At 33.0% G+C, this 21,220-nt stretch overlaps 1 protein-coding gene across 5 annotated transcripts in view; it reads right to left on the bottom strand.

Annotated features, from left to right (window-relative positions):
- Window positions 1-2,355: 2,355 nt before the first annotated feature.
- The window catches only part of abcc3 (ATP-binding cassette, sub-family C (CFTR/MRP), member 3), a 217,967-nt gene continuing 199,102 nt past the window's right edge, over window positions 2,356-21,220 (bottom strand). For 2 of the 5 annotated variants that reach the window (XM_052570621.1, XM_052570619.1), the window contains 14 exons: window positions 20,433-20,600; window positions 20,076-20,259; window positions 19,001-19,115; window positions 18,464-18,617; window positions 18,135-18,342; window positions 13,361-13,674; window positions 9,461-9,660; window positions 9,184-9,310; window positions 8,581-8,682; window positions 8,294-8,440; window positions 7,086-7,244; window positions 5,519-5,685; window positions 4,482-4,676; window positions 2,356-2,813 (listed from right to left, as the gene is read on the bottom strand). In XM_052570621.1, coding sequence (XP_052426581.1) covers window positions 2,705-2,813; window positions 4,482-4,676; window positions 5,519-5,685; window positions 7,086-7,244; window positions 8,294-8,440; window positions 8,581-8,682; window positions 9,184-9,310; window positions 9,461-9,660; window positions 13,361-13,674; window positions 18,135-18,342; window positions 18,464-18,617; window positions 19,001-19,115; window positions 20,076-20,259; window positions 20,433-20,600 — 2,349 coding nt within the window. In that variant the 3' untranslated portion in view covers window positions 2,356-2,704. Of the gene's footprint in view, window positions 2,814-4,481; window positions 4,677-5,518; window positions 5,686-7,085; window positions 7,245-8,293; window positions 8,441-8,580; window positions 8,683-9,183; window positions 9,311-9,460; window positions 9,661-13,360; window positions 13,675-16,151; window positions 16,463-18,134; window positions 18,343-18,463; window positions 18,618-19,000; window positions 19,116-20,075; window positions 20,260-20,432; window positions 20,601-21,220 lie in introns of those variants that run through there. The other 3 variants (XM_052570620.1, XM_052570623.1, XM_052570622.1) reach the window with 3 other exon arrangements.

Below are 21,220 nucleotides of genomic sequence, written 5' to 3'. Positions count from 1 at the left end.
TTATCTTTGGATTTGAGACTTTAGTCATCTTTATGCACTGAGAGATTGTAACAATCCAAAGAGAAAGGAAAAATTTGGATCATATCATATGACCCCTTTTAATTGTTTGATACATCTGTGTATCCATATATATATATATTAAAAAAAAATAACTTAAAAAATATATATATTTTTAGTTAGGAAACATTTACCTAAACCATTTAAAAACTAAAATATATTAAAACTGTAAAGAAATATATAAAAAATACTAATAATCCAAATTAAAAATAAAATCTAATTAAAAAGACCGGTATTAACTTTATTAGTTTATAAGTGATACTAAAATAACACTACTCTTGTACTTCTTGGATTTTCCTACATTTATTTAATTACATTAAATAGATATATTACACATTTAAGAGTTAAAATGTGAGAGTATTATTCTTAAATAAATGCTGTTCTTTTAAATATCTATTACCAAAGAAATCAGAAATGTTAGTAGAGCAGTAAATCGGCACATTAGAATGATTTCAGAAGGATCATGTAACTCTAAAGACTGGAGTAAAATTCAGTTTTGATCAGAGCAATAAATTACATTTGACTACTTATTCGCATAGAAAATCAGTTATTTAGAATTTTAATAAGAATTATGAAATTTTGACTTTATTTCTGATCAAAGAAATGCAGCCTTGGTGAGCAGAAGAGACGTTTTTCAAAAAGAAACAAAAATTCTTACTGACCCCAAATCTTTGAACAGTTGTGTATATTTACAAATTTTTACATGGAAATGTAGTCAAGTCGGTCTCAACAGATTATGAGGGATAAATCAAGTCTGTTTCATTGCGTGAGACAACCTTTCAGATCTTCAGATCTACAGTCAGTGGAGCTCAGAGGAGACGGACAGCAGCTGCGTCCAGAATGAGAGGAATGACACCCTTTGACCCGCTTTATGTTGGATCTATTGCGGCATATTTTCATACATTCACACTATGAGCCCTCAAAGTTTCAACAGTTCAACATTAGATGTGTTCAAGCCTATTCCTTAAACCAAAGTGTCCTCAGACAAAGGTGATTCAATCATGAAGCACATTAGTTAATGTTTTGACTCTGTTGAGGCTCAATTGCAGAATCAGAAAGGCTCATGTGCTTTATAACAGATGACATGATGATGCTGAGGAACGTCCTCTAGTGGTCAGTTATGATTTACATCTACAGACACTGAAACACAAGCAGTGGACGGTGAATTCAGGTGCAAATCTACTTCAGTTCACTCTGTACATTCATTTTAATATTACTTTAGTAAACAGTCATTTAGATTTCATGCTGTTTTAGAAATGAGCAATAAATGTCACTAAACAATACAATTCTGAATTATCTTTAATTTCAACTTCAGCTTCACCTGAACTTATTTAAACTTGTATTTAAAAATAGATTACATCTATAAAATCTATAGTTCATTTAACTGGGTTTATGGCCATAGTTTTATCTGAGTGAAAGTGGACGTTTATTATCACTACTCTCATCAAAAACTAATTAAAAAACTAATTGTAATTAAAAACCAAAGCAGCTTTTGAGTATATTAAAATGTATTTAAGATTAATTGGGACAGTGTAGATAAAGTTTTGTTAAAATGAAAAAAAACAAAAAAAAAAAAAAAAAACAACAACAACGAAAAAGCAATGATGTATGTTGAATAGCTGCCACAATTATGAAACAATATATTGAACTATAATTACAATAAATTACAAATAAAGAAAAAACAAATATATAAAATGGGGAAAAACAATACAATTTATATCAGTAGTAGTGAAACTGTGAAAAACATTATGCAATGATTATATGAAATTATAATTATAATATAGCATAGATGAGGTTTTGTCAAAATTATGAAGAAACTATAATAAAAAAAAAAAAAAAAAAAAAAAAAAAAAAATATATATATATATATATATATATATATATATATATATAAATAATTCATAAGTTCATGATTGCTTCTCTGGTCAAAAAAAAAAAAACTTGCGAAACATTGAAAAAGTATAATTTTTTTATTAATTTTTTATAATAGTATAATGATATTATAAGTATAGTGATAATAATAATACTTATAAGTAGTAATATTATAATTATAATTTATAGGTGGCTAGCATAAATGTTTTTTCAAAACTATGAAAAATTCACTATCATGCTGTATTGTTTATGAGTTTACAGCAATCAGAGATCAAAAATAATATTTAAAATAAGTTACAATTAATTGTAAATGTAAATGCACTAAAAATATATAAATTAAAATATAAAAGTGGCACTCCAAAAAGGATGTTTATGAATGAAAATAAAAATGACTTTTGGACACAGAATTTCCAGGATACACATAGAAACAGTATTACTTTTTTTTTTTAATAAATGCAACAATACTCCAATTCTGCTAACAGAATTCAAGTTTTTACAGATTTGGTTTACAAAAGGAATCACACAGAAATCTTCCCTAATGAACAACTTCAAAAAGTGACTTAAATAATACAGTACAAAAATAGACTGCTTGGTCATGAAACGACTCGTTCAGTAACAGTGGCACTGTAGTCATAGAAAAAACAACAATAATGTAAAAACAATAAAAGATCCTAGATGTAGCTTTCGCTGTTGAGTAAAAACAAAACAACATTACATTCACTGGCACTGTGTGTGTGATACTGTGTGAAGGCACTGCGGTTTACAGCATAGCGGCTCACACCAGACCCGCGTCTTTAGCCATCCCATAGAAGATTCCTTTCTGAGCGATCAGGTTAGTCGGTGTGTCGAACTCTGCAATCTGTCCCTTGTCCAAAACCAGCACCCTGTCACAACAGAAACGCACATGCACCGCTTCAGAAGAATGATATGGCTTGGCGATATACTGCTAGACATGCATTACTGGGCTCACACCTAATAAATGAGTTGTACACACAGCTGTTTATGTCTTAAGTGAAGGTAAATAGTTGAGAAAGAAAATGCAAGAGTGTCAAGTGTATATTAGATCCGTGCATTAGGTCTTAAAGTGACAGCAGCCTAATAAGCCTGCTGCTGTCATTAATGTTATTCAAACAATAAAAGAGAAAATATCTCACTGCGACAATATAATAAAGTTAAAATTGTGAGATATAAACTCACAATTGTAAGAAAACAGTTTTTCCCCCCTCAGAATTTGACTTTATTACTTGCAATTACAAGTTTATATCTCAAAATTCTGACAAAAAGAAGTCAGAATTGTGCAATTTTGTCAGTATATTAGATCCGTGCATTAGGTCTTAAAGTGACAGCAGCCTAATAAGCCTGCTGCTGTCATTAATGTAATTCAAACAATAAAAGAGAAAATATCTCACTGCTTTCGACTCAAATCACTTTTGTATGGAATTGTATTTCTGCCAATTAATAAAGAAATAGGTATTTGGGACTTTTTAAAATTGCACAATTCTTACATTTTGTCTCAAAATTTAGATTTTTTTCTCCCCTCAGAATTGAGATATAAACTGAGAATCATAATTGCATGATTTAATTTTTAGATAGTTTGTTTCTCAGAATTGAGAATTCATATCACACAATTCTGAGAAATAAAGTCAGAATTGTAAGAAAACCGTTTTTTTTCCCCTCAGAATTTGACTTTATTACTTGCAATTCAGAAAAGAATTTAAGTTCTTATTTCTAGTGCTTGAAGTTTTTCACATAAGTCTATTTCATTAGTGTCTTTATTCTTGTAGTTTTTGTCCTTTAATTTGTTTCTATGTTCGTATTTTATCCTACTGTTTATTTGTCTTCAGTAAGCTTGAGAGATTTTCTTTTACGTAAGTTAGGTTATTATTAGAGTTTATAATATTAAAACTGATGACAAGAATTATATGAATGGTATCAAAACTTCTGATATCATAAAAGCTTTACTTAAAGCGAAAATAACTATAACAGAGCTGAGTTTGTGCTGCATCTGTCAGTGATGCCAAAAATGAGAAAAATAACGTGCATCTGGAAAAATAATTATTCAATGTTAGCTCAAAATTATGAAAAATTAGTGATGCATTATTATTTATGAATACTTTGAAATTGCAAATAAAATACATTTGACATAAAAAAAAAATATATACATACAATTTTCTGCTATTTTATCATGTGCCAAATGCCATTCATGATTATTATTACTCTGGTCAAAGAACTTATGAATCAGTATTACTTTAATAATAAATGCAATGCAATAATAGATTAACTACAAAAACAAAACAAAGTCCAATGTAAAATCAGAGTATTTAAAATTTATAATTAAATATTTGCAAAAAAAAGGTGTTTTTCTGCTGATTATGAGAGAATATAAGACTATTTCACTCAACAAGTGATCGTCAAATGCAAAAATGCTATAGAATGCATCATCTTTTTTTGTGAGAAAATGTGACGTGGTCCAGTGCAGCAGACTGTATTTGTGGAACCTGCAGCTCAAGTGTAGTAAGAAATGAGAATTGTGTTTGTGTGATTGGATGTACCTGGTGTAGTCCATGATAGTGTTGAGTCTGTGAGCGATGGTGAAAACGGTGCAGTCCTCGAACTGTGTGCGGATGGTGGACTGGATGAGATCGTCCGTCTCCAGATCGACGGCAGCCGTGGCTTCATCCAGGACCAGGATCCTGGTCTTCCTCAGTAAAGCTCGCGCTAAACACACCAGCTGCCTCTGACCCACACTGAACACACAACAACACGCTATACATAAACACACTCATAATGCACCACACTTACAGCAAATATAGAGAAACTAATTGTGCATGAACTAGTGCCTTTTTTGCCTGAACCCTCTGAGGCTGCTTTTGTGGCAGTCCATTCATTTATTCATTTATTCATTCATTAATTTATTCATTCATTCATTCACTCATTCATTCATTCATTTATTTCACTGAAAATAATGTACTTTTTAATTTTGATAAAGTTTTTTATTTAATATTTTGTATTTACTTTATTGTACTAATTCATATTAAATTATCTATATCAAATAAAATATATATTAATATTTATTATATTTAAATTATATTTATATGTATTCAGTCTTAAATGTTTTGAAGCACAGACTCAAGTTTTGTCTCGTTTTAAAGAAGACAATAGCAGAAAAAAGTTACAGAAGTTTATTATTATAAAAAATGCATATACTATCTTTACATTTTACATTAAATATTTACTTAACATATTTCAGTCTAAACTGTTTGAAAAACAAAGCAATGAATTAAGTTGTGTTCCAAATTTGAAGTTGACATCAAAAAAAAAAAAAAAATTACTTTAGAATGAAAAAGTATGATTTTGTTTGGGCGCAGTACAAATGTTTTCATTAGAAATGTAAGCGTGACTATTTCTTTTTTTCATGTTTATGTTCACGCATCAAGTGAAGAGGTCCCATTCTGAAAAAGGTGAAATATTTAAACAACCAAAACAACCAGTCAAAAATGACTTAAAAGGTTAAAATAACAGTGTTTTTTTAATAAATATGTTGTGATGTAATGCACAGCCCATATAGCTGTATTGCTCCTGCTTGTACCTGAGGTTTTCTCCTCCTTCGGAGCACTCCAGGTCCAGTTTGGACGTCTGGTTGCTGACAAACTTCTTCAGATGAGAGAGTTCCAGCACTTTCCACACTTCTTCATCAGTGTATTTCTCAAAGGGATCGAGGTTCATCCGCAGAGTCCCAGAGAAAAGGACGGGCTCCTGCAAACACACATCAATCCCACAATACACTGCACTGTCAGATACTGTGTTACACAAAACATTTATAACCATTAAACTCACTTAAACAGCATTTATTTATCATCAGCATGAATCAATGTGAATGGAAGGACTCAAGCATATTGGCAAAATTATTATTAATTAATAAATTAAATAATATAAGCAGCATGAATTCCTGCTATTAATGCAAATTAATACAAAAAAAGAAGAAAATTAACATTAACATACATTCGATTTTTTTTTTAAACATACATTAGATTTAACTTCACTGAACTAAATATTTACTTGAATTTATAGCTGTCACAGTTAAATAATATGTTATTAAATAATAAATAAAATTATAATAAATCAATTAAAAAAATGTAAAATGCATTTGATTTTTCAAAAAAAAGAACTTTACTGAACTCAGTATTTACTTGAATTTATAGCTGTCACAGTTAAATAATATCTTATTAAATAATATACATAATTATAATAAATTAATTAAATTAATTAAAAAAGGATAATGTAATAACATTAATTCATATTTTAATTAAAAAAGAAAATATTTAACTAATGCTGTACTGCTGAATTTATAGCTGCCCATGTTAAATAATAATTAATTTACTAAATAAATAATATAAAAAAATAATAAACTATAAATTAAATAATTGGCACAAAAAATCCTGCTATTAATACAAATCAATTAAAAAGAAAATGCAATATTTAACTTCATTAAACTCAATATTTAACAAACGCTGTATTGTTTATGAGCTAATATATGTGAAAGAAATAAGTTACTTATTGAATAAAACATAAAATCGTAATTAAAATAAATTATCAGTTAAATGATATAAGCAGCAGAACTCCTGCTTTTAATGAAAATGAATGAAAAAAATATTTATATAATATATATATATATATATATATATATATATATATATATATATATATATATATATATATTTGATATATATTTGAATACTTTAAATATATACAGAATTTGAATAAAACTGCTGTCCTGTCATCGCTGTGAATAATGAATGGTGCTGAGCAAAACACATTAAAACACTGCAGCATTTCAGCAACTGTTAAAAGGTGAAATGAGGTTAAGAACAGGTTTTACTAGAGAAAACAAACAACATGTTAATAATCTGGACACAAGCTAACAGGCCATTAGTTTATAACAGGCTAATTAGCCAGAGTTTAGTGAGCCTGAAGGTGCTTTGGCATCAAAATCACTATCAACCGCTTTATGGCTCTGAATGGGGAAATGAGCTTTTTCTGCTGAGCCATCATGAGTGCAGTGCTAACACAGCAGTAAACACCATTCCCAAGCTGTGCTTAAATTAAAACAGATGCTTTACCACCAACAAAGCCCGAGAAAAAGCCAAAAGAGTCACCTGAGGGATGATGGTGAGTTTGGAGCGGAGGTCGTGCAGGCCGATCTCAGAGATCTTCACCTCGTCGATCACGATCTCTCCATCCGCCGCCTCCAGCAGACGAAACAGACACAGAGTCATGGAGGACTTTCCAGCACCTGTCCGTCCGACGATACCGATCTGAAGAGACACACGCATCCAGTTAGGAACTCAAACCATCAAACACTGCTTATGTGATGCGTAAAGGAACACACAAATAATGCGGTTGGCCTGTAAACCAATCATTTCCTGTTCCTGACGCCCGCTTGTCATGGAGAAGAAGGGAAGTGCAACAGTATTTAAGATTCTTCATTACATTAATGTGCAATTGTGAAAAAAAGGGTCAAAATTATGAGATATAACTCAAAATTGCAATATATAAATGTGCAGATCTGAGAAAACAAATCATATTTGTGAGATATAAACTCAAAATTACACATCGCAAATGCAATTCTGAGAAAACGGTTAAATATTTGCGATACAAACTAAAAATTGCAAGATATAAATATTGCATTTCTGAGAAAAAACAAGCATAATTTTGAGATATAAGCTCAAAATTGCAGGATATAAATTTGCATTTTAGAAAAAGGACATGATTATGAGATAGAAACTAAAAATGGCAAGATATAAATGCTAAATTATGAGAAAACGGTCATAATTATGATATAAACTCAACATTGCATTATATAGATAAATGTGCATTTCTGAGAAAAAAGTCAAATGATGACATATAAACAAAGATATAAATGCACAAATCTTTTTTAGCAATTATCTTGATATATAATAAATAAATAAATAAAATGTGCAAGATATAAATCCGCAGGTCATAATTATTAGATACACACTCAAAATACAAGTGCATTTCTTGAAATACTCAAAATTACACATTATGCATGCAATTCTGAGTTAAACATTTGAGATGCAAACTAAAAATCACAAAATATAAATATGCATTTCTAAGAAAAAAAGTACTAATTACGATATAAACTCAAAATTACACAATATACTAAATGCAATGATTAGTATAATTCATGCCAAATTTTTGCAAATGTTCTGATTCTTTACTATTCTTCTTCAAAGATGTGTAAAGGCTTTAGCAATCACTGTGATGTGGAAAAAGAGTCACATGGTGATCCTAATAATCATCACTCTTTACAGTACTCCGGGTGAAGTAACAGGTCAATGCTCACCTTCTCTCCTCCTTTGACCTTCAGCGAGACGTTCCTCAGCACCAGGTCCAGTCCCTCGCGATACCTCACGCTGTAGTCTACGAACTCCACGTTCCCCTTCGGAGGCCAGTCCGGAGGAGGCTGCTTGTCCTTCACTATCCATGGAGCCTACGGGTTCGATTTCAATGACTCACAATCAGCTCCTGCTGTCTACTGCACCAGCTTTAATACTGATATTCAAAGTCTTGCTCGTGCAGATGATTTCTGAACCCTAGGGAAATGATTATATGATGACGGCGGATGTGTACCTCAGTCTGCGTCTCTGAATACTCCTTCACTCGCTCCACTGCTACTATGTTGCTCTCGAGGTCAGAGGTCATCCTCACCATCCAGTTCAGGGACATGGTGACCTGTTCAGCAGAAATAGCAATCGTTGATGCAGATTTTATTTGCACCAAAACATTGCATTTCTCTTTTTCGTAATCTAGCTTATAATAAACGTGACATTGTATCGAGTGAATATTGTTGGCTCTGTGATGAACTGCGAACGCTTTTCTATTTCAAGTTGCTTTGGATAAAAGAATTAGATTTAAAAATGCATAAACAACCAGTCAAAAGAAATGTTTTTGTGTTAGTTCTTCTGCTAACCAAGGCTGCATTTATTTGATCAGAAATACAGTCAGAACTAATAGGATGCATTAAATTGATCAAAAGTGACGGTAAAGTGTTTTTGAGCAAATAAGCAGAAGAGACTTTTTCAAAAATAAAAACACAGTACAGAACAGTATTTCTCGTAAGTCCTACGATACGTTTTCGAGCATCAGGAGATGCAGTTATAATAAAATACAGTAAAAAAAAAAAAAAGGTGCATGTTATGATTATTATACAGAACATTATGAGTGTGATTTCACCTGAAGAGCATATGACACGGACAGACCGACCAATCCGGGGCTGAGTTTGTCCTTCCCAATCACAGCAAACAGAGCAGCAAACAGCACAATGCAATTGCCGATAAACTCGATGCGAACCCCCAACCACCTGTGTGCATCCAAACACAACACCGTCACGTCTCCACACTGAATTCACAAAGATATTTCCCGTAAAAAAGCAAGTGTGTTATTTTCTGTGAAGCAGAGGCTAACGAATAAAAACATGCATGCATCCAAACGAGAGCGAGACCAAACCTACCTGTTGGAAACAATACCAGGGTAGTAACTCTTTTGGTTCTCATCCACTTTCATATCGCTCATGAGAACAAAGGCAGCGTTTCGCCCGTAGGCGCGGATCACGCTAGTGCCTGTGATGGTCTCCGAAAAATGAGAATATATAGGAGACCTACTGACAGACTCCAATCTCTTAAGCTGCCGAGACGTGGCTACATAAAACCTCTAGAGAGGAAACCAGGGAGAGAAATAAACACGATGCTATTACAACAACATCATATATATATGTACAGCATACAACAGGAATATTACATATACAAAAATATACAAATGAGCGAGGATTCTCATCATTTGACTGGCAACATGCAGTTTTCTTGCTTCTCAAGTCTTTTCAATTAAGGCTTTAAAGTTAGGCATTAAATGCACTTCAGTCAAGAACAATGACTTAATATTGTTCAGTTTGTCTGAACTCCATAGGAAAGTTTGGTCAGTAAGAGAAAAATGAATGGAAATTATTTTATGGTGGCCAAAAGCTTCTATATACCGTATTTTCCAGACTATAAAATTAATTTGACATGAGCCAAGAGAAATTAACTAAGACAAATTAACCAATAGAAGACATTACCGTCCACAGACACCAGAGGGCGCTCTATGCTGCTCAGTTCTCCTGTAGTCTACACTGAACACATAGAGCGCCCTCTCGTGGCTGGAGATGGTAATGTTTTCTCTTGGTTCTTGGTTCTAAATAAATGCGACTTATAGTTCAGTGCGACTTATATATGTTTTTTTCCTCATCATGACGTATTTTTGGACTGATGCGACTTATACTCAGGTGCGACTTATAGTCCGAAAAATACGGTAATACGGTGGACATTTTCAGTTTGCCCTCCGATGCAGATATCATTGGTAATTTCTCTTTTGTCTTATGCAGAATACAGTTTGGGATCTGTTTCTGACAGATGCATGTTCTGCTGATTAAAAGTAAACTATTTCAGCATCATTACTTCAGTCTTCAGTGTCACATGATCTTCAGAAATCATTCTTATATTCAGATTTGCTGCTCAAGAATCATTTATGATTATGTTTAATGTTGAAAACAGTTATGCTACATTATATTTTTGCAAAAACTGTGATGCATTTCAGGATTCTTTGATGAATAGAAAGTTCACAGTATTTGTTTGAAACCGAAATCTTTTGCAACATTAGAAATGTCTTTGATAAACTGAATGTGTCCTTGAGGAATAATTTAAAAGATATAAGATTACTTATGATAAACTGTATGGGATTCTAGATAATCCAAACATTCCTTTGTTCAGACAAACCACGATGTCCAAATTTTAATTTACAGTTTAATTTAGTTTCTGGAATCCTCGCTTTTAATCAATTATCAAACAACATTTAACAATACATGATATGGCTATCTTTAAACATCCAAATATATCAAAACAATGTTCACATTAAGGGATCAAATGTAAACGGGATCAAACACTATCATAATGTCGTAGTGTTTGGTTTGGCTTCGTGCGTTCCTGTGTTTGTGTGTATAATGAAATCAGTGAGAATTTAAAAGAATGCATTTGATATTTTGGTTGCATGCAGCAAGTGATTCATTTAGTCATCGCACAGAAAATATAGAAAGCCAGTCAGAGCCATGCAAGGCCAAAGCAATACGTCAAAGAGAGACTGTGTGTGAAATTAAATTATAATCAGGAGGGATGCAAGACCAAGTTAAAATAATGCAATGAGAGATTGGAATTTTACTGAATTAAACATCTTGAGAATCACAGTAGAGAGACTAGACCAGAACTGCACCAAAGATACATCTGAAACACTATCTTAAAAAACATCATTATTATACGGTAGCAGATTTTACACGATATTTTTGTCATCACCGTAATGCTGTTTTCCTTTAACTACTTGTAATTAGGATCTGAACAGGTAAAGCAGAATTTAACACTATGTTGTTAGTAGCTTGAATATTAGTAAGGAACAGGTCCCCCAAAAACTTTCATTAGCTTAAAATGTGCTCACGCTCAGGCTATCTGAGATTGGGATGAGTTTGTTTCTTCATCAGGTTTGGAGAAATGTAGCATTGCATCAGTGTCTCATCAATGGATGCTCTGCAGTGAATGGGTGCCGTCAGAATGAGAGTCTGATAAAAACATCACAATAATCCACAGCACTCCAGTCCATCAGTTAATGTTTGGAGAAGACAAAACCTGTGTGTTTGTAAAAAATAAATCCATCATTAAGAGTAATTTTTTAAAGTTTAAAAAAAAAAAAAAAAATGGACTGGAGCGCTGTGGATTATTGTGATGTTTTTATCAGCTGTCATTCTGACGGCACCCATTCACTGCAGAGCATCCATTGATGAGACTCTGATGACATTTCTCCAAATCTGATGAAGAAATACACTCATCTATATCTCGGATGACTTTAGGGTGAGCACACTTTTTATTAATCTTTATCTGAACTGTTCCTTTAACAGCGGGACACACCTCCAAATCCACTTCTTACTCGTGGACCCTCTCACATCCCCAGTTCTTTCATTAAAATAACTCCAGGAACAAGTTAAAGTCCTGTCTGTTAAGAGCGCTAGCATTAGTACTGTCAGCTAAACGCTACACTGTTAGTGTTAGAGCAGTGTGAACGCTGATGTGATGTGATGGAGATCAGACTGATCAAGTGATGAGATGCAGCACAGCAAAACACTTCAAACCATGTTCAGTACAAGACAAAACACTTCACTTCTACTCCTGCTAAAGCTAACTCCACAGTAAAAGGCTGTTCTTTACCTGCCTGTATTACTTTAAAAAAAATGGGTCATTCTCATATTATGATTGATAATATGGAATATGAAGTTTACGAGGAACATACTGTTTACTATATGCAAAAGTACTAAGAAATTAATTGATAAAATAAATAAATAAATAATAAATAATCATTTAATTACATTATAAAATATGATATAATATAATAATATATTATTATATAATTATAATAAAAAATATTTATATAAATAATTATTATTTTTATTACTACTACTTTACATTAATCATAATAATTTATTGCAACATTTAAATTATATGACAATAATATTTAGTAATAGTACTAACAGCTGCATTAAATCCTTTAATAATGAATTTAATTTAATAATATTGAATTTAACAATAATTTCATAAACAATAGAGTAACAAATATAATTAATACTAGTTGTAGTATCAATATAATATAATTTGATAAATTACTGCAAAAAAGCATTTATTAAAACTGTTAAAATTATTATTATTATTTATAACAGTTTAATGAAGTAACATATAATTACATAATAATAATAATTTACTGTAACAATGTTAACGATTATATCCCGAAACTAATTATTATTATCATTACTAGTAATAGTATTAATAGCATATCATTTAACAAATTATTGTAATAATGTATTTTTTATAATAATAATAATAATAAATGATTGCAATGATAGTAAATAATGGTATAATAGTACAACATATAGTAGATACTATAATAAGACAAATTGCATACTACTTAATATTCTTAAAAATAATAATTATAATAAAATACTACTACTTTTGACTCAAATTGTTATACTTTTGATATAATACAGAATATTAATAGAAACTAAAACGCAGGGATTTGTGCTATACTGCATGTTTGGGTAAAGAACAGCCACGACTAAACGATCAGAGAGCGACTCGCTGAGCACACTACAACAGAATGACCAAACCACACACACACACACACACACACACACACACACACACACACACACACACACACACACACACACACACGGTGTCGCACTACAACACTACCACATAATGATAATGCAGCTAGAACACAACATCAACAACAACAACATGTTAGCATGCTGTATTAATGAGTTAGCAGACTTGTTCCTATTTACCTGGACCCACCAATAGAACAGCATTAACGGCACTATGACTATGAGGAACATAGGGGTGAGGGCAGAGCATACGATCAGCACATTTACTGTGTACCAGAAAGTGCGCATCCAGATATCAATATTTTCTGGAATGACAGAGTCTATTGTGTCCACGTCTTTGCTGAAGCGGTTCAAGACCCGCCCAGAGGGTGTGGCCTCGAAAAAGGCCTGCGGGGCCCTCAGAATGGCGTGGAGCATGTGGAGGTGCGTCTGGTGGGCCGCCTTCAGCATGCTGTACGCCCGGCACAGTAAACAGTTGGCCAGAATCAGCGCACCTGTTGAAGGGCAGCACACGGGTTAGTGAGGTCGGCCCTCGCACCGTGTGTGTGTGTGTGCGTGTGTGTGTGTGTGTAACACTGACAGAAGCAGGCACCGTCTCCACTCATCTAGGAGAGAAACAGACTCGTGTGGAAGTCAGAAAACTGCTTTTGGTTTCAAATTCTGCATTCTAATGACTATAACCTTCACAGATTTTAATGTAGCTTTGATGAAAACTGTTCAAAAGTTTGGGGTCGGTAAGAAATAAATGCATACTTTTAAATATCTAGGCTGTAATTAGTGTGTTTCTGTTTCTAATAAATGCCGTTCTTCTGAACTTTCTATTCATCTGTGAATCATGAAAAGTAAAATCTATGATGGTTTCCACACAAATGTTTTCAACACTGATAATAATCAGAAATGTTTCTTGAGCAGTAAATCATCATATTATTCTGATTTCTGAAGATCATGTGACACTGAAGACTGGAGGAATGATGCTGAAAATACAGCGGAGCATCACAGAAATAAATTACACTTTAAATAGATATTAACATAGAGGACAGCTGTTTTAAATTGCAATAATATTTCAGAATTTTTACTATGATAAGCAAAACCTTGGTGAGCAGAAGAGTCTTTCAAAAACATAAAAAATCTTACCGACCTCAAGCTTTTGAAATGTAGTGTAAAGCATTTTCTGAGATATGATTAAGATGTGATCTGAAACTACTAGAGACATGAGATTACCTGGGTCTTTATCTGTCTAAAGGCTAAACAAAAGATGTTAATATTGTGTCGTTGCTGTCTAGAAGCAACAACTGAGATAAAAATAAATAATTAAATAAAAAAATGTTCAGTATGATTGTGCTATTCTCCAGTACAATTATCCAAACATTTACCTGAGAAGCAAAATGACTTGTTTTCAGAACAAAATGTATCAAACTTCAGTGAATTTAAGTCTAAAACAAGAATATAGAATATTTTATTTCCTCCTTATTTTTTACAAAAACTCACTCCTCCTTTTGGTACTTAACAAGAAAGCATTTTTTTCCTCAAGTAAATGATAAGACATTTTTACTGGAAAAGAAGACACAGATACTGATAGGAAAGACCTGGTTTGGATGATTAACTAAGAACAAGATGATGGCTAGCACAGATGTGACTGGAGGAGTGTGGCTGTGTTTGATGATCAGCAGAGGGCGCTAGTGAAGCACAAACCAGAGACGGACAGACACTCCCAGAGTCCCTGTGTGCATGTGTGTGTGTGACTGTGTGATGGTTTGTGCTCATGGATGGGCGTGATTGTGAGAGCAGACAGCAGCAGAAGTCAAAGCAGGAAGTGGGCAACAGGCGCTGAGGGAGGAACAGGAAACACACGACACACAAGACACGGCTTTGCTCACACCACGTGAAAATCTGATCTCTGCATGTTATAACATCAGCTGTGTGTGTCCAGAAACTGTTGTGCATTAAATGCTTCTAAACTACTGTTTGTATACATACAGAAGACTGAAAAAAATGATTCTCTTACTCAGTATTTCTGTTGTTGTTTTCAACAATAAATATCAGAAAATTCTTAAAGTAATACTAAGTCTTAAATCAAGATACACTTACATAGAACATTTTTGAAAACTCAGAACTTTTTATTTTATTTTCGGAAATGCATCAAAATGAATTAAGTTTTAGCTTAACACAAGAGAAAAAAAAATATATATATATATATATATATTTATTTCTTTTTATATATAAAGAAAAAGAAAAGAAAAACAATGGGGTCAGAAAAATTTATTTAAAATGTAATTTAAAAATTATTAAAAAAAATTAAATAATAATAAATTTTACATTTTATAAAAATTAAATGAATTATAATTATAATTAATTATCATTCATTTTTAATTTAATTTAAATTAAATTATATAATAATAATAAATTAATTTGATATAAAAATGAAAGACTAAGTTCATTTGCTTCTCTAGATATGTAATTAACACACACATTTATTAAGATTAATATACTAATTAAAATGACAAAAGATGTCTTAAAATTCCATAAATTCTTATTTAAGTCCTAATAAATAAATAAAAATCACTGTTTACTTGCATTGAAAGCAGTTGTGTTTTAATGCAAGCAAAAAAAAAAAAAAAACACTAAGAAAATCAGTATTTGCAGTGTAGAGTAATAATGCACATTTTCTTTGATTTTATATTGATGTGTCCTAATTGCCAGAATAAATGTAAATCGAAGAGACTGTTAAATCTGTTATTTTAATAGTGCAATTAAACCCAAAACAATAACTAACAAATCAGATTTTCCCGCTGTCTGAATAAAGCCATATAGACACAGAGGAAGGAAGAAATCACACGTGTTACACAGACTGACTCTGTACCATATCCTGGAAATCACACGCTCAAATACTCCTCGAAAGGGAACTGAAAAGCAAACGTTATCCCGCTCTCATCCAGAACCGGTGTACAGCTGCAAAAAAGGGCAAAAATACCTGCACAAAGAAGTAAATCAAAGCCAGAGGGCCAATGACCAGCGCGAATATGGGCGTACTGCAAATGATAACAATCATGGTGGACACAGAGGCAAAGAAGGTGCCCAGGAACATGAGCACGGTGGACGGGAGGACCTCGTCGATCACGTAAATGTCCTTGGAGAAGCGGTTGATGATCCGGCCTATGGGGGTGGTGTCAAAGAAAGACTGGGGCGTGTGAAATTTGTTGTCCAGCAGGGTCTGGTGCAGCTTGCGTGCGGCCTGGATTTTCCCCAGAGCCAGAGTAAAGGAGGAAAACATAACCAGGACGCCTGTGTTAGAGAGACCAGAGGAGGAGCACAGCATCACTACACTACACACACCTGCAGGGGATTGTGGGATACGAGAGAGCTACAGAGCGGGAGACAAACACGAGCACAGTCCTCAGCACAAATACACACAGGGAACGAGTTCACACAAAAACACCAGGTGCATGACAGCACTCGACTTCAGAGGAACGCAAAAGGAGAAATGAACGCAGCTCTTTTCCGTATAATGACAAATTCGATCGGCCAACAACGCTGTATTCGCAATAGAGGATAAAAACGTCCATTTTTAAACACATGTGCCTAGTTTTGATCGTATTTAGTCCTGTTTTTTGTTTGTCATCAGCACTTTTTCTACTGAGAATGCATAAATCAATTTAAATTAAATTAAAAATAAATCTATGCATTTATTCAAAGCGACTTACAGTGCATTTAGGCTATACATTTTTTACCTAACATGTGTTCCCTGGGAATAAAACAACAACCTTGCGCTGCTAACCCAATGCTCTACCACTGAGCCACAGGAACATATATGTCTGAATGGTTGCCAGGTTGAGAAGATAAAGTTAAACTCGAAGAAGATAAACTCATCTGGCAACCCTAATACATTCAGACACATGGAGTCCTGTCTTGCATATAGGTTTTATTTTTAAACTTTTTTTTTTTTTGTCAATGCTATTGCATGTTAATACAGTCACTATAGTGTAATGATGCTCATGGGAAAAAGGTTGTCAGGGAATATTTTCATAGTTTTCGTTAACGAAATGAACAATTCTTGCTATGCACTCTTTGTTTTTACATTAGATTCATATGATTTTGACAACTTTTATACCAAAATTGTTGGAACTGTATGTAAATAACTAATTATTAAAATGATTTACGATCCCCAGTACCAAAATGCTGTTTTTATGTGATTTGGTTATTTTTTAGGAATTTTTAGTTATTTTGTTTATTCATTTATTTACATTTTTTAAATGTATTTTGGTGTAACCAAAAGGTAAATGCCACATTTTCCGGACAGGCAAGTGTACACATGAATTGCTCCTAAAAAATATTAATTTAGAGTAAAAGAAAAAAAGATTTTTCCTCATGCAAATATCATGAATTAATATCACAGTAAATATTAATAAATGTCACATTTTTGTGGAGTTGCACCACACAACATCTTACAACCTCTAATATTGCCTTTTTGCGATAAAAAGTTAACTATTACGGTAATAGCATTTTAATATTCATAACATTTAGTTATAATTATATTAGATGCATAGTTGTATATATTATAATCAATATAATTATAATATAATTATCATAATTTAATATTTTATGAGATTTCTTGAACTTGACATACAATTTGTAAACAAGCCTGATGCACCAGTTTTAATACGCAGGATGGAGAATAATAGATTTGAAGTGTTTTAAGCTGTTTCTAAAGTTTGACAGACATGCTCACTTTAACAGAAGCGAGTGAATCTTCATTATTTCTCCTTTTTGATTCCAGTGAAGCGGTAAATGGGTTTGATAAGACTGTTCTGATTTTTTGGGTGAACTGTCCCTTTAAGGTGGTTGTGAATGAAATGCTATGACCATGTGTAGTCAGTATTTCTGTGCTTGGTTAAATGACACATTCAGACGAGACTCGTTAGATTAGCATTAGCGTAGCATTAGTATCTGACTGTACCTTGTGAAATGCCCAGTGCGGCGTAAACCCCCACCCTCATGGACACTTGGTCCTGCGTCCGGTTGCTCTGTGCGTCGTTCGTCCAGTCGCTCAGCCAGAAGTTTGCTCCGATGGAGGCGGCGCTCTGGCAGCCGTACAGGAAACAGATGAAGACCGACAGGAACGGCCCCACGGCCTTCGCATACTCCCAATACACCTTAAACTTCACCTGCAACACACAGAGAAAACACTCTAAACAAGTGCTTAACAGTAGATATTTGGGTTATTTCACAGCATTAAAAAGTGCAAAACTCTCGTCCTCCACACGAGGGCGGTCTGGAGTCACGAACCCGTCCGGTCTCAGCCGTCTCAGCCTGGATGAGTTTGTCCATCTTCAGCTCCTTCTTCTCGGTCGGAGACTCTGGGTGCTTCCTCTCGCTGCAGCGCCGCCGCCGGGACATTTTCTTTGGGTTCTCCAGATCATTAGACATGATGCTCATCTGCCTGCAACAGAGAGACGCACAAACTGATGGGACATCCCAACTCAAACACCCATGCGTTTTTTAATCCAAATGTATTAATCCTGTCAAATGCATGCATCTATAGGACGATGCTTATTTATAAACATTCAAATAGGAATAAATAAAACCGTTGTATATAATTTTTTTTTTGTATATTCCACTGAATGTGATGTTAGGTGGTTGTAAACTGGATATACAGCATGCAAACTGCATTGTGTCATAATTGTATCATATCATAAAGTCACCGAAAAATAAAAGCAGTGCTTGCCGGGAACCAAATTTGTTGTCATCAGAAGTGCTTGTAAAAGCAGATTCACAAAGCCAAAGCAAGTGGCAGAGATAGAGGCATTAAAAATGCATGTGTACCTCATGAAGTGTCTGCGCGCCTCATTGACTACAGGCTCGTTATCCACCATATCTGTGTGATTACTGAGAGCATCTTCAGGAAACTCCTCCTCCTCATCAGCATCAACCAATGAAACTGAACAACCATCGAGAATCAGAGTCAGAAAAACATAGTGTAAGACCAAAACTAAAGCAATACTGAGTCATACATATATTATACATAAATAAACAAACATTTAAATACATAACTAATATTTTATAGTGAATAACATGGTAATATGTATTACAAAAAAATGATGAACAAAATAATAAATAAAAATAAAAATGTTTTTAATAAAAAAATTCATATATGTTTTACAAATATGTATAAATATGTATTATAAATAAAAAAAATTATTTCGAAATATCTGTCAACCAACAAAACTGAAAAACCATTAAGTGTCAAAGTGAACTTCTATAAGATCAAAATGAAAGTTATACTTTTTTATTTTATTTCTAAATATATTCATAATATTTTAATTAATAATATGTAGAAATAAATAAATATGCAACCAACAAACAGATAAATAATTATTTATTAATATGTATTATAAACAAATAAATACTCTAAATAATCTAAATATATAAATAATAAATATTCCAATATATGTATTACAAATAACAAATATATCAATATATCAATTACAAACATTTTATGTGTATTATAAACAAATAAATACTATCTAAATATATGAATGAAAAATATTTCTTATGTATTACCAATTAATAAATAAAAAAAACTATATATAAATGTTAAAATAAAAAAATACTTGATAATATATTACAACTAAATAAAAAACTCTAAATATATGAATAATAAATAAAAATATATAAATTATAACATAAAAATAAATATTACAAATATACACACATACATTATATATATATATATATATATATATATATATATATATATATATATATATATATACACACACATATACATATATATGTATATAATATTTATTATAACTTAAAAATATAAATATTTACATAATTATATTTAGGACCATATTTTATAATATGTATAATAAATAATGAATAATTCTCCATGTACCAATGAGTTCATCGTCTTCGATGATATCCTCGAGAGAGTAGTTTCTGAGGAACTCTGCAAAAGCTCCATTCTGCTTCAGCAGATCCTGGTAGGAGCCCATTTCTGACACGTGTCCGTCCACCATCACCAGGATGTTGTCCACCTGCGGCAGGAAGCTGATCCCGTGGGTCACCAGTATCCGCGTCTGGAGTAGGAACAGCACATTACTTTACCCTGATCTGCTAAATCACATCAGTCTGACTGTGACAGATGAGAGTGCATCTCATACATGGGTCAATGTTAGACCATTGTCCTGACCACTGCAAGTTCACTCAAATTATTTTCAGGGAAAATGCTTTGAAGTAGTCATGCGCATACCTTTCCCTTGAGGGCCCCTTCAGGCCCGATGACTTTGTCAAAGATGTGTTTGGCGACATGAGCGTCGACGGCAGACAGAGGATCGTCCAGCAGATAGACGTCCGCTTCACTGTACAGCGCTCTGGCCAAACTCACTCTCTGCCGCTGACCACCGGACAGATTGATGCCCTACACACACACACCATTAATTACATGACATGCTGATAATCACATTACATGACACTGCACATGAACAGATTAGTAAGCAATAAGGTATGAGAGCCCATTGCTGTACTGTGAATAAGTCACGACTGAAAATAGGTTGTTAGGCAGTTATTCACAATTCAGTAAACCTATGGATTATTTGCTTTTATAAAATGATTACCACACCATACATAATAAATATTAAAACCAAAAAATGTATGTATTGATACTTTTTTGAAGTAAGTTGGTTAAATGATTTGTAGCAGTGAATAAAGAGGTATCATATCGATCACAAATGCAGTATGGAGTACCTCAAGGCTCAGTACTAGGGCCGTTACTTTTCAGGCTTTACATGTAAACCTTGGGAGATATCATCAGGAAACATGGTGTTAGATTTCACAGTTATGCTGATGATACTCGACTCTAGATTTCTTCACGGCCCAGAAAAACATACCAATTTGAAAAACGAATGGAATGCATAGTCGATATAAAAAACTGGATGACGAGTAATTTCTTATTGCTAAATTCTGAAAAAATTCGGTGTTAATTATCGGACCTAAAACCTCTGCATGTAATAATCTAGAACACTGTCTAAGACTTGATGG

This window comes from Carassius gibelio, chromosome B12 (genome assembly GCF_023724105.1).
Source record: "Carassius gibelio isolate Cgi1373 ecotype wild population from Czech Republic chromosome B12, carGib1.2-hapl.c, whole genome shotgun sequence".
In the NCBI taxonomy this organism is placed as follows: Eukaryota; Metazoa; Chordata; class Actinopteri; order Cypriniformes; family Cyprinidae; genus Carassius; species Carassius gibelio.
Note: the sequence above shows the minus strand (reverse complement) of the source record. Positions and strands in the feature narration are given on the sequence as shown.